The sequence below is a fragment of the Vombatus ursinus genome, unplaced genomic scaffold (assembly GCF_900497805.2).
Source record: "Vombatus ursinus unplaced genomic scaffold, bare-nosed wombat genome assembly UNPS02009132.1, whole genome shotgun sequence".
In the NCBI taxonomy this organism is placed as follows: Eukaryota; Metazoa; Chordata; class Mammalia; order Diprotodontia; family Vombatidae; genus Vombatus; species Vombatus ursinus.
In genome coordinates this window covers 10,233,418-10,246,980 of record NW_020948910.1, presented here as the reverse complement: position 1 = coordinate 10,246,980, position 13,563 = coordinate 10,233,418, and the positions used below count along the sequence as shown (strand labels likewise).

General features: G+C 38.3%; 1 protein-coding gene across 1 annotated transcript in view; it reads left to right on the top strand.

Annotated features, from left to right (window-relative positions):
• Positions 1-13,135, top strand: part of ABRACL (ABRA C-terminal like) — a 34,947-nt gene extending 21,812 nt beyond the window's left edge. The window contains exons 2-3 of the mRNA XM_027850704.1: positions 7,011-7,077; positions 12,519-13,135. Of these exons, the coding sequence (XP_027706505.1) occupies positions 7,017-7,077; positions 12,519-12,697 (240 nt within the window). The 5' untranslated portion in view covers positions 7,011-7,016 and the 3' untranslated portion in view covers positions 12,698-13,135. The remainder of the gene's footprint in view (positions 1-7,010; positions 7,078-12,518) is intronic.
• Positions 13,136-13,563: the final 428 nt, after the last annotated feature.

Here is a 13,563-nt window from a genome sequence, read left to right as displayed (position 1 = left end):
AGAGAGAGAGAGAGAGAGAGAGAGAGAGAGAGAGAGAGAGAGAGAGAGAGAGAGAGAGAGAGAACCAGAATTTTTAAGTTCTGTGAAAAGCTGCCACCTTAGATTAGAGTTAGGAGTTGGAGGGCATTGTACACAACCAGCTTGCTGCCTTACTTTATTTTCACAGTTGAAATCCAGTATTTAGACAGGAAATAGGAGGTGTGACTTGAAATAATGAAGCTGACTTGTAAGTGATAAGCCTTTTTATCCTTTGAATTAAAGGATAAAACATGTTAAGATAATATTGGAATCATAGGATTTAGAGCTGGAAGGTGCATTAGAGAGCATCTTGTTCAACCCCCTCATTTTATATTCTTTTAAAAATGATATGGATGTCTTTTATGTTTACATCAATATCACTTCCCCAAATACCCCACCCCCACCAGAGACCCCCTCCTTTGTAACAAAGAAAAATAGTTAAACAAAACTGACAGACATGTCCCTGGCAGCAATATGCAACAGTGCATTTTTACTTAGAGAAAGGAAGTGTTTTATTTGCCCTCCCAATTCCCTTATTCTAAATGTGAAGAAAACTAGGCCCATTAAAGGTTAATTGACTTGTAATCTAATCCAACATAACAAATGAGGTGCCCACTCTGTATCAGCTATTGTGCTATGGACCCAAAGATAAAATGTAAAATCTTTGCCCTTAGAGAGCTTACATTTGACCGAGGGGATACATAATACAAATAGATAAAGCACATACATGATAGATAGTTGAAGAAAGTGGTGAACAGCACTACAAACCAGAGGAATCAGGAAAGGCTTTGCTTAGAAAGTGCCTGAGTCCAACCTTGACGGAAACCAGGGATTTTGAGTAAGAAATGCATTCCAGATGCAGAGAAAGGCATGGCAGTCAGAATTTGAACCTAATTTTTAAAAATATATTTTTATTTATTTCATTCTTCTTTCTCAATTACATATAAAAATATTTTTAACATTCATTTTTTAAAAATTTCAGTTCCAAATTGTCTCCCGCTCTCCCCTGTCCTGGAGAAGCAAGGCAATTTAATATCAATTGTACATGTGAAGTCACACAAAATATTTCCATGTTAGCCATGTTGCAAAAAAAAAAAAACCAGACAATAAAAGGAGAAAAATAAAGTTAAAAAAAAGAATATACTTCAATCTGCATTCAGAGTTCATCAGTTCTCTCTGGAGGTGAACAGCATTTTTCATCATGAGTCTTTTGGAATTGTCTTGGATCATTATCTTGATCAGAGTAGTTATGTCTTTCACAGTTGATTGTCCTTCGTATTGCTCTTCCTGCATTCAGTGTTCTGCTGGTTCTGCTCACTTCAGTTTGCATGAGTTCATTTAAGAATCTGAATTTTCTTTACTCTAAATCCATCCTTCTAGGATAAATTATCCGAGTATTCCATTCCATGCATCTCTGGTACATGTCCCTTATTTAGATTATTTTCATTGTTTTATTTTTAGAGCTTAGTATTTTGACAAAGGATACCTGTAGGGAAGATTATCCTCAGTCTGAGAATAGATTTAAGGACATTTTGAGAAAAACCACAAAACCACTGTTGTTATTCACATACTTTCCATCTCCTCTTTATGTGCAAAAATATAGTAGCTTTTTTTGTGATGGTAGAGAGTTGGAAAATTGAGGGGGATGACTGTCCACTGGGGAATGGCTGAACAACTTATGGCATATGAATGTGATGGAATACTAGTGTTCTATAAGAAATGAGAAGGGGATGGTTTCAGAAAAATCTGGGAAGACTTACATGAACTGATATAAAGTGAAGTGAGTAGAACCAGAACAATCTACACAGCAATATTGTAAAGATAATCAGCTACGAAAGCTCAGTAACTGATCGATACAATAATATACCACAACTCCAAAGGACTAATGATGTAAAATGCTATCTATCTCCAGCTAAGGAACTGATGTGATGGTCTCAGAGTCCAGACTGAAGCATATTTTCTTCCCCTTTATTTTTCTCTCCCTCCCCCTGCCCTGAAACATGGCTAATGCTTAAATACACTTAAAAAATGCTTGTTGATTGTCTGATTCATGTTTTTTGCTGATGCTAAGGGTTATCCATGGGTATGAGTGAAACTGAAAAGAACACCTAGCCCTTTCCATTCATTGTAAAGTTGAAGACATCTTCAGTTTGACATTCAAAATCCTTCATAACCTGGCCGCCTCCTACTTTTCCAGTCTTCTTAAACCTTACCTTCTCCCCCGTTCCCACTCACATTATACGCTGCAATCAATTGACAACGGCCTGTTGCTATTCCTCCAGCAAGATGATCCATCTCCCAACTCTGCATTTTAACTGGCTGTCCCTCATGGTTGGAATGCTCTCCCTTCTCATCTCTGCCTCCTGACTTCCTTTAAATCCCTGGTAAAATGCCACCTTCCACAGAAAAATTTCCCAATCCCCCCAATGCTAGTGCCTTCCCTCTGAGATTATCTCCAATTTATCCTGTTTATGTCTTGTTTATATTTGTTCATATCTTTGTTGTATCTGTTTATATCTTATCTTATTTTCTCTGTCATTGGATATCATGAAAGCTTTTTTCAAATGCTTTGCTGAAATATGGTTAAATTTTATCTAATCCCACTAATGGATGAGTTTGGTTGCCCTGTTAAAAAAGGAAATGAGTTCAACATATTCTTTTAGAACACCTGTATTTAAATGCTACTCCTGTATTATTTACTACCTGTATAACCTTGGGCCTTCTCTGGGCCTCAGTTTTTCATCTCTAAAATGTGGAAGTTAGGCTAGATGACATCCAAAGTCCCTTTCCAGTTCTAAGTCCTGTGATCTATTTCCCTTCCTCCATGTTTACAAATCATCATTTTAGTAGTACATTCCAGAATTTTGTTAGGAATCCAAGTCAAATTCACTGGCCTATAGTGTGAAGAATATACCTCCTATACTTTTTTTGAAAATTGGTACATTTGCCTTTTTCCATCTACCTCTTCTCCATGATTTTTACTAAGACCATAACTAATAATTCAGCCTGAACCATTATGGTAGCTCTGAGTGGAGAAAAGGGAATATGTAAGAGAATTCTTAAGGGGGAAATGAGACTTGGCAACTAATTATATAAGAGGAGTAAGTTTGAATGAAGAATTTATTTTCATGCCAGCCTTGCAAACCATGGTGACTTAGAGGATATTGGTACCTCAAGAAACTTATTTTCCACTCAGAAAACAACATTTCCACTAAAAAATAAGTACAACAGACAAATTAGATTATTGGGTTAGACATGGTGTCTGTAATTTCACTTCATCCTGGTGTGGAACTTCCTTTATCAATACATCCTGGCACTTTCTCTGCAATTTAGAGTCTTATAGAGTTGCCTAGAGTACTGAGAGGTTAAGAGACTTGCCCAGGGTCACACGGCCAATATGTATCAAATTGAATCAAGGTATTCCTGGCACCAAGGTCTTTCTGGTCCCAAGTCCTGGTCCCAAGTTCTCTAACTCCTGTGACATGCTACCTATCTAAACAAGTATACATACAAATTACATAGTCAACAAACATTTATTCAGCAGTTATTATGTGCCAGGCATTGTGCTAGGGATGCAAAGAAAGGTAAAAGAAACAGTTCCTGCTTTTAAGGAGCACACAGACTAAAGGTAACTATGTACAAACAAGATAGAGACAGGATAAGCTAGAGGTAATCTCAGAGGGAAAGCACCAGCATTAGAGGGGATTGGGAAAGCCTTCTTATAGAAGGTGAGATTTGCCGGGGACTTGAAGGAAGCCGGAGAAGCCAGTAGACAGGAGGAGGGAGAGAATTCCAGGCATAAGGGATAACCAGTGAAAATGCTGCCTCAAATATCTAATATCAATTGATTTCAGAGTCAGACCTGGGAATGGAGAGTACAATCGTATTGTAATTTTTAGAGGAAGTCATCAGGAAACAGGACTGGTAAGGATAAGCTAACTGTAGGAGGAAGCTTTAAGGGAAGGTAGGGATTCTTTGAGACAGGTGAGAAGGGAGTACACTCCAGGCATGCGTGACAGCCTGTGTGAATGCACAGAGATGAGATGGAATACCATGTATAGGGAGTAGCAAGTAGGCCGATTTAACTAGAATATAATGTGCAAAGGGGACTGATGTCCAGTGGGTTGGAATCTGACTATGAAGAGCTTTAAAAGCTAGAGAAGCAGCTGGGTGGCTCAGTGGATAGAATTCTATGGCCTGGAGTCAGAACACTTGAGTTCAAATCCATCCTCAGACACTTATTAGGTGTGTGATTTTAGGCAAGTCACTTAACCTTTGATTGCCTTAATCCACTGGAGAAGGAACTTGCAATTTTTAGGGCAGCTGAGTGGTGCAGTGGATAGAGTACTGGGCTTGAAATCAGCAAGACTCATCTTTCTGAGTTCAAATCTGGCCTCAGCCACTAGCTTTGTGACCCTGAGCAAATCACTTAACCTTGTTTGCCTCATTTGCCTCATCTGTAAAATGATCTGGAGAAGGAAATGGCAATTTCCTTCAATATCTTTACCAAGAAAACCCTAAATGGGGTCCTGAAGAGTTGGAAATGACTGAACAACAACAAAGAGTTTGTATTTTATCCCAGGGGCAAGAGGAAGCCACCAGAGCTTCTTGAGAAGGGAGGTGGCATTGTCAGAAGTGTGTTTGAGGAATAGCAATTTGGCAGGTGCATGGAAGATTGATTGGAGAGAGAAGAGACTGGCAAGAAAGATCGATTAGAAGCCTATACAACAACCTGACAAAGAAGTGATGGGAGCCTGAACTAGGGTGATAGCTGATGAAGTGGGAGGTCAAGACAGACACAAAAGATGTTTTAGAAATAGAATCAACGAAATTTAGCAACCTGCTTGATAGGCAGGTTGAGTAAAAATGACAAGGATGACTCTATACTGTGAACCTCAGTGACTTTAAGAATTGTGGTACCCCCAACAGAAATGGTAAATTGAGGAAAATGAAAGAATTTGGGGGAAAAGGTAATGAATACTGTTTGGAATATGATGAGTTTGAGCTGCCAGTTGGAAATATTGATGATTCAGAGCTGGAAATCAGGCAAGAGAGTAGGGATGGATATGTAGATAAATGTAGATCTGAGAGACTTCTGCCTAGAGAGGATATTTGAACCTCTGGGAGTTGATGAGATCACCAATAGAAAGTGTGTAGAGAGAAAAATAAGAGGACCCAGCACAAAGTGCTACAAAGCTATCTATGCCAAGGAGAATGAGGAGGAGGAACAAGACAGGTAGGAGGATAACTGGGAAAGAGGAGTGTTGTCAAAACTCAGGAAAAATCTCTAAGATGGTCAGCAGTATCAAAATGCTATGGAGGCCTCACCGGTAACCTGAGAGAATAGTTTCATTGAGTTCTGAAACAGGTTTACAAGGGGTAAAGAGAAATTAGTAGAAAATTAGTGTAGAGAAAATGAGTATACACAGCTTTGCTGCAAAGGAAAGGAGAGATACATACAGGCTGATAGCTTAAGTGGATGGTAGGATCAAGTGAAAGGTTTTAAATGATGAGGAAGATCTGGGCATATTTGTTAGCAGAAGGGAAGTGATCACTGGATAAGGAGAGATTGAAAATTAGAACAAGGAATGGGATGATTGAAGGGAGAAGTTCCTTGGAGCAAAGGGAAGAGGCTGGATCAAAGTTAGCAGTATGAGAGTTGGCATTAGCAAAGAGAAGGGCCAACTCTTCCTCTAAGAACGGATCAAAGGAGGCGAGAGGATGATGTGAAAGTGATATGAAGTATAGAATTCAGGATGTGCTTTTTTTTTTTTTACCACGTTTCCCCCTGCTGTTCATTTTCTCATTAGAGTATGTATTCTAACATACAACACGACTCTCTCTCAGCCCTTTTATCTGTTTTGTTTCCTTTGAATAAGACACAATCTTTTATCCTCATATTCCAGATATGTCACATCTAAACAGGCCTTAGCAATACCTGTCAGGTCAAATTTATTTCCTTGCATTAAGATCTCAGATTCACTTTGTATATAGTCCATACTCTGCAATTGTGTATAAACATCTGAGGCTATGAGTATTCACATTGTGACTCTTCTTGGACATTGCCTTCAGTAAATTACCAGGCCTCTCCGGTGATAATATTCCTTTGTCATACTTATTATTGTCTTTGGTTACTGGCTTGGGAGATACATGCCAGTCATTCTCTCCTTCACCTAAGCAGCAAGGTGGTACAGTGGATAGAGAACTGGACCTGAAGACAGGAAAACCTAAGTTCAAACACAGCCTCAGAACCTTACTAGTTGGGCAGATCACTTATTCTCTACCAGTGTCAGTTTCCTCTCCTGCAAAATGAGGATAATAATAGTGCCTCCCTACTAGAATTGTTGTGAAGATAAAATGAGATAATATTTGTAAAATGTTTTGCAAACTGCATAGTTCTATGTTAATGCTAGCTGTTATTTTCAGCTTATTTCCCTTTTGATCAGATCCACTAAACTTCTGGCCTTTTCTCAAAAAAAATTTTTTTAAACATTCTTCTTTGGATGCACTTCATCTGTGGCCAAGAGCCTGTCATTGTTGTCTTAATCCTTGGTCCAGAAATCCAAATCCTATCGCTGAAGGCCATTGTCTTGACCAAGAGAGTCTTCGCCCACATCTACCTTTGTTTTCTGCAATCCCTCCCTTCGGTTGGCAGCCATGATGAAAATGCCGCCTGTGCCCCTCCAGTTGTGGGTTTGTGTTGTCAGATTTGAGAAGTCTCAGGAGACTCTGTCTTGCTGTCTTGTCTGAAGGATAACCACTGCCCCCCTCCACCCTAGAAGATGAATAAGGTAGTATATCTTTCAATTGTTCATGTCAGTTGACACATACCTTCCTCAGGACCCCTCATGTAACCCAAGGTAAGCAAGAGTTTTGAGGGGAAGTCAAAAAGTGTTGTACAGGGAAACTACTTTTTGATTTGGTAAGGCACACTCAATACAGATAGAAATGTAATAATGGTAACAACTTTTCTTTTCCCCTTCTCTTTTAAGGCCACAATGAATGTGGAACATGAAATTAACCTTTTGGTTGAAGAAATGCAACGCCTGGGTACAACAGGTATAAAGTTATGTTTCTTTCTTATTATCCTTCACAGCAGGCTAACTCTCCAGTTATCCAGAAACTAAAGGAGACCAAGCTGGTGGTTCTGTAGCCAGCTCATCCCTTCATTCTGTGTTTATCCCTCAGAATGCTCTCTGGAGGCCATGTTATTTCTGTGCCCCCTTTCTGATGCCAGTGGTCAAAAGATATTTCATCCTCTCACGAGAGCAAGACCATGGACTTTCCTCATCCTGGCTTGACTAAAAATCAAGAAAATTCTGTTCAGGCCCAAATCTTAGTCAGCTCTAGTGTTTGAATTTCTTTCTTGTCCTAAACCGAGCTGTTGTTTTACATATTTTAAATGATGAGAGACCTAAATTGAAATTATACTAAATTGTCTTCATTTTCTCTGAATTCTTGAGTTTTACATAACTGCATATTCATGTACATAGAATCAAAATAAGCTATTTTCCCCTCACATTCTTGTGTAGTTTATTTTTTTTTAAATCTGCATTTCCTTTAGCTACACACTCATCAGAAGATAATGACAAGTAAAATTGGTAGCATTAGGACTTTTTTTCTTTAGCGACAATGAAAGCTACCATTATATGTGAAAATTCAGGTATTCACTTGGTTCAGATTAGCTATACAAGAGACTGGAAAGCATTTTGAAAACACTAACAGTAATATAAATACTTAGCAACTAGGATAATGCAATCCAAAGTTTAAAAAAAAATGAGATCAACCCACAAATAGCATCCATTAGCATCTTGGGAAAGTTGTTTTTGTTTTTGTAGCTTTATCTCTACTTATTGCCATTTTCTTTGCTTAAGAAGAAGAATCTTTTGAAATGCCAAAATGCTAAAAACTTATCAGTAGCTAGTTTTTGCCAATTCTGCCTCCACAATTTCTTACGCACTTATGCAATTTCTTATGCACTTCTCTCTATTCACATAACCATTACTCACATTAGCACTCACATTAACCTGTTACTTAAGGCCCTCATCATGTCTTAGCCAAACTTTTTCAATAACCTCCAGTTTATATTCTCTCCTCTCTCCAATCAATATTCCACCCAACTGCCAAAATAATCTCTCTAAAGCATATCTCCCCATGAAACTCCTGCTCAAGAAACTTTAGTGGCTTCCTAAAATAAAATCCAAACTTTGTTTGGCATTTAAAGGCCTTTGCAATCTGGCTCCAGCCTATCTTTCCAGGCTTATTGCTCGTTAATTTCCTTTGCACGCTCTATATTCCAGTCATTCAGGCCTACATGCTGTTCCCAAGAACTTGGCCCTCCATGTCTTGCCTCTATGCTTTGGCATAGGTTGGCTTTCATGCCTGGATTGCAATTCTTCCTTCTTTCTGCCTCTTAGATTCCTAGCTTCCTTCAAGGCTTAGTTCATGTGCCGTCTTGTCCTGGAAACCTTTCCCAATCCCCTTAGTTGTTAGTGCTTGCTCCTTCCGTTTCAAATTATCACGTTGTATCATGTATTTTCATGTTGTTACCGCTATCTCCACTGCTACACCTCCCCACCACTCCCACTGCTATGCATGCCCCCCCCCCACTCATGAATGTAAGCAATGTAGACTCCTTAAGATAAGAGCTTTTTTTTTTTTTGCTTGTCTTGTCCCTTATCCATATTAGGCATTTAACAAATGTTTGTTGAAGTGGATTGGAATTGAATGTATTTGTTTGGATTGATTAGAAGTTCATTGTCCCTTATTATGTCTTCTCTGATCATTATGCTCCTTGTTGATTTCCTTTCCCCTTGATTCACAGATCAATCCTCCTCTCACCCTCGCTGACATAACCCATTTAAAAAATAGACACATTTTTTGACTAGTTTGTAAAAGTGTGACCAACCAGGTAAAAATGATCTGTCATTCACCAAATCAACGAGTAAACATTGACTACCTACAGTGTGCTCAGAAGTGAGCTAGCTGCTGTACAGAACACACTCATAGTCTAATTGGGAAGATAAGACTAACAACATGAAACAATCAAGAGAAAAATCAAGTGAGAAACTATATGAAACAGGAAATTCTGAGAAGGGGGAATATTCATGGAAACTAGAGAATTCAGGGAAAGCTTTATTTTTATTTTTGCTTAGGCAGTTGGGGTTAAGTGACCTGCCCAGTGTCACACAGCTAGTAAGTGTCAAGTGTTCGGTCTGAGGTCAAATTTCAACTCGGCTCCTCCTGACTTCTGGGCCAGTGCTCTATCCACTGCACCACCTAGCTGCCCCTAGGGAAAGCTATATGAAGCAGATAAGACTTGAGCTAGATCTTGAATTATGGGTAAGGTTTGGAGACAGGAGGTCCTGTTATGTGAGCTAAATAGCATGAATCAATATTTGAGAATGAGTCGAGTATGGAGAAAGGCAAGGGAAGAAGGAGACAATTAAAAGATGGTAAAGAACTTTTTTGTCCTCAGACTGAGAGTTTTATTTTAAAAATAATCAACCAACCTATTTGGTATTTTAGAGTCTTATTTTCAGTCTCTCACTTTTGGCCCACTCCCACATCCCCATTTTTTCCCAGGTTCTGTCAGGAGACGTTACCCTCCCAGTGAAAGAGAAACCAAGTATAACCTTTTTTAGGTAGTACTGTTTTTGTCTGGTTGGTTGGTTGGTTGGTTGTTTTTTGTTTTGTTTTGTTTTTTGACTCAGAGGTTGGAGACAGCATGGTATAGAAGTAGAAAGATCATAGGAAAAAGAAGTCTGGAGATTTGGGTTTTAGTCTTGCCTTTGGTGATACCTATTTGGGTGATTTGGGCAATTCATGCCTCAGTTTTCTTATCTGTAAAATAAGAGGGTTGGACTAGACTATCCCTAAGGTTCCTTCCAGCTCTAAATACTATGATCCATGATAAATATAGCTCCTTCTCACCATAAAGGTCTGCATAAAGCTAATGTTTCTTGGCGCCATTCAATTGTGTTGAAAATCTGACTTCTTTACGTCTGTGTCACAGTATACTGCTTTTATGCTGCATGAGTGTGAATACTTATTTATTTTTGTTATCACCTGGCCTGAAGTAATGGGTTAATGTGAGTGCTAATGTGAGTAGAGAGAAGTAGAAAGGTATAAGAAATTGTGGAGGCAGAATAGTTTAAAATAGCCATCCAAATATTTGAAGCATGAAATATCTTTCTACTACTGAAAAGCTACTGACCTATTATTAGTGACTATTTAAATTAGAGCATTTCTTAAAATCCATGCTATGCTTTACAAAGGTAGGTCATCGGAAGATGATGACGGCAAGAGAGCTGACATTGCTGGAGACCGTGTGGAGCTTGAGGAGAGGGAACAAACATAAGGCAAAAGGCAAGCAGTCCTTCCGACGAATGATAGGCCAAGTTTAACAGGATTGCCTGCTATAGCTAACAATATAGCTAGAATTTATATAGTACTCTATTGTTTAGAAAGCATCATATATATGTTATCTCATTAGATCCTCACAATAACCCTGTGAAGTAGGTACTATTATTATCCCTATTTTACAGATGAAGAAACAGGCTGAAAAATTAAGTGACTTGTCGAGCGTTACATAGCTAGTGAGTGTCTCAAGCAGGATTTGAACTCAGACCATCATTCAAGCAAGCCAACAAAGAGCATTGCAGGGTGCATTGCAGAAGAGAAGGCAGTAGTTCATTGGGGTTAGAACACAGGGTAATTTGAATAGATGAACATTCCAATAAAGATGATATCTGAACTATGTCAAAGGATCTTAACTCAAATCTTGAAGATAAAAGTCTATTTTACAGGCAAAACTTTACCTTAGGTATTTTAATTTCACCGTAGACATTATCATTTCATAGCTGACCTTACGTTTTAAGAAAAGGAGATATAAGTGTGTGTCACTGGTTTTTGACACATTCAGCATCATCCTGGCATTTGACACCAGCTGTCAAGCGTTGTCTTCATCACAGACTCTTTACTGATACTCGTTAGAAGATCATTGGCATTTCTATGCCACACAGAAGAGTAATTGAGATTTGATTTTGTTTTGTTTTGTTTTTTTTTAAGAAATGAAATTCTGGACCTCAGAACTAAATTAAATAGGTAGTCAGTCTTGGACTATTGCAACAGCATTCTGGTTGGCCTCCCTGCCTCAAGTCTGTCCCCACTCCAGTCCCTCCTCCACTTAGCTATCAAAATGATCATCTTGAAATGCAGGTGACCATGTCACTCTCTTATTTAATAAACTCTAGTGACTTCCCATTGGCTCCAGGATAAAATGCAAAATCCTCTGACCTTTAAAACCCTTCTTCATAGCCTGGCCCTTTCCTATCTTTCCAGCCTCCTTATACCTTGCTTCCTTCCACATACTCCATGATCCAGTGACTTTGGCATTGCTGTTTGTCATACAAGATATTTTGGCTCCTCATTTTGACCCTTTTCACTGGCTGTCATCCCATGCCTGGAGTTTTCTCCTTCCTCACTCTATCTCCTACCTTCCCTCAAGTTTCAGCTAAAATCACACCTTCTGCAAGAAACTTTTCCCAGATCACTTTAATATTAGTGTCTTCCCTCTGAGATTATCTCCAGTGTGTTTTGTCTATGCCTTGTTTGCACTTTTTTTTTTTTGCATGCTACCTTCCCCATTAGATTGTGAGCCCTTGAGAGCAGTAACTATTTTTGCCTTTCTTTGTAACCCTGGTACTTAGCATGATATCCGGCACATAGTAGGCACATAATAAATGCTTGTTGACTTTGTAGCCTTGACCTTTTAATAATGTGTCAAATTGTGTCTAAATATTTTGTTCCATTCTTGAGATGGTATGAAAATGAATGATATGATTATGGGTAATAACTTTTTACTTTATTACTTCAGTGTGAGTGTTACTTCTGCCAAATTGAAACCTTGTTTTTTATTGGTTGGTTTAATGGACTATTGTGGCCAAAAAAATAATCATTACCTGGTGGCCAGCCCCTCTGGGTATATGATTTACTCTGAATTAATGAGGCTGATCCTTGGATGATAGAGGGGGCACTTGACTTCATGCCTTTCCAGTTCAGGAAGACCTGCTGGTGCTCCATAGGCATGGACTTTAAGGACCCTGAGTCATTGCCACACAGGTGGAAGCATTGCAGGAGTACTTTTATGAAAGAATAATAAAAATAACATAGTAAAGTAACAATCATTTATTAAGTGCCTGCTGTGTATGAAGCATTGTGTTTCTTAAATACCTTCTTGGAAGACATTCTGTAGTGATTATGCTGATTGGTATATGACTAGTATAAAGTTTTTGTTTGTTTTGGGAGGGTAATGAGGGGAGAGTTTATATATTCATTCTCCTTGCAGCTCATTTGGAAATTCATTAAACTTAGGAGATTGCATTCACTTTTACATTATTATATGAACTAGCTTATAGAAGATGCTTGTTAAAGATTGTATGAACCCATCATGGATGGAGTCAAGAAACTCACTGCTATCTTTCTCTCATACTGATTAGGTGCTGATGGAAAGCTAAGTGTGAAGTTTGGGGTGCTTTTCCAAGATGACAGATGTGCCAACCTCTTTGAAGCCCTGGTGGGGACCCTCAAGGCAGCCAAGCGTCGGAAGATTGTAACTTATCAAGGAGAACTGCTCTTACAAGGTGTCCATGATGATGTTGAGATTGTATTGCTTTAAAATTGATGTAATTTGTTTATCACTTTGGCATTGTTATTTTTGTTTCTAGTAAACTACGGATAGGATTCTGAATTGAAAGAAAAAATATCAAAGTGTTTAATGTATTTTTCTATAATTTTGTAATCAAAAGACTTGTATTTTGGAAGACATTCCTTTTTGTACTCCTTAGAACATGTCAGTGTATTGCATTACATTATTAAAAAAAACCAATAACTATTATTTTTCTCAGGAATACATTTTGAAAACGTAGGAAATGAAATTTGTGTGTGGTTTGTTTTGTTTTTTTTGGTGGGGGGGGTGTTTTATTTTAGAAATCCATTCTTAAAATGAACCTGATGATTATTGGCATCATGTGAAAACAACAAATAATGGTGATTTACCTAATTTGATGACCAAAATCTACAATTAATATGTAATAAAGCCATTTACATCACTTCAGAGTTGCCTTCTTTATGTTTAAATATATTTGTGCATTTCATAATATAATTTACTCTATGAAACTAAAGTCAAAGAAAAAATACTCTTAAACCATAAGTTTTTCATTTTTAATGGTTTAATGTCAATTGGCCAGATAACACCTGGAATATTGTATTCACTTTTGGGTGCCGAATTTCAGAAAGGGAACAGGGAGTAGACAGAAGAGGGCAGTTAAGAATGGTGAAAAACTTTGGGGTCATGCAATGCAAGAATCAATTAGAGGAGCTAAGAGTGTTCATTTTGGAGAGACGACTGAGGGGAAACTTGACAAATGTTTTCAAATATTTGAATGACTGATCAAATAGAAGAAGGCTTAGACTTCCTCTGCTTGGTCTTGGGAGTAATAGAGGATGGAAAGACTGAATAGAAGATGGAAGATGGAAAAAGAC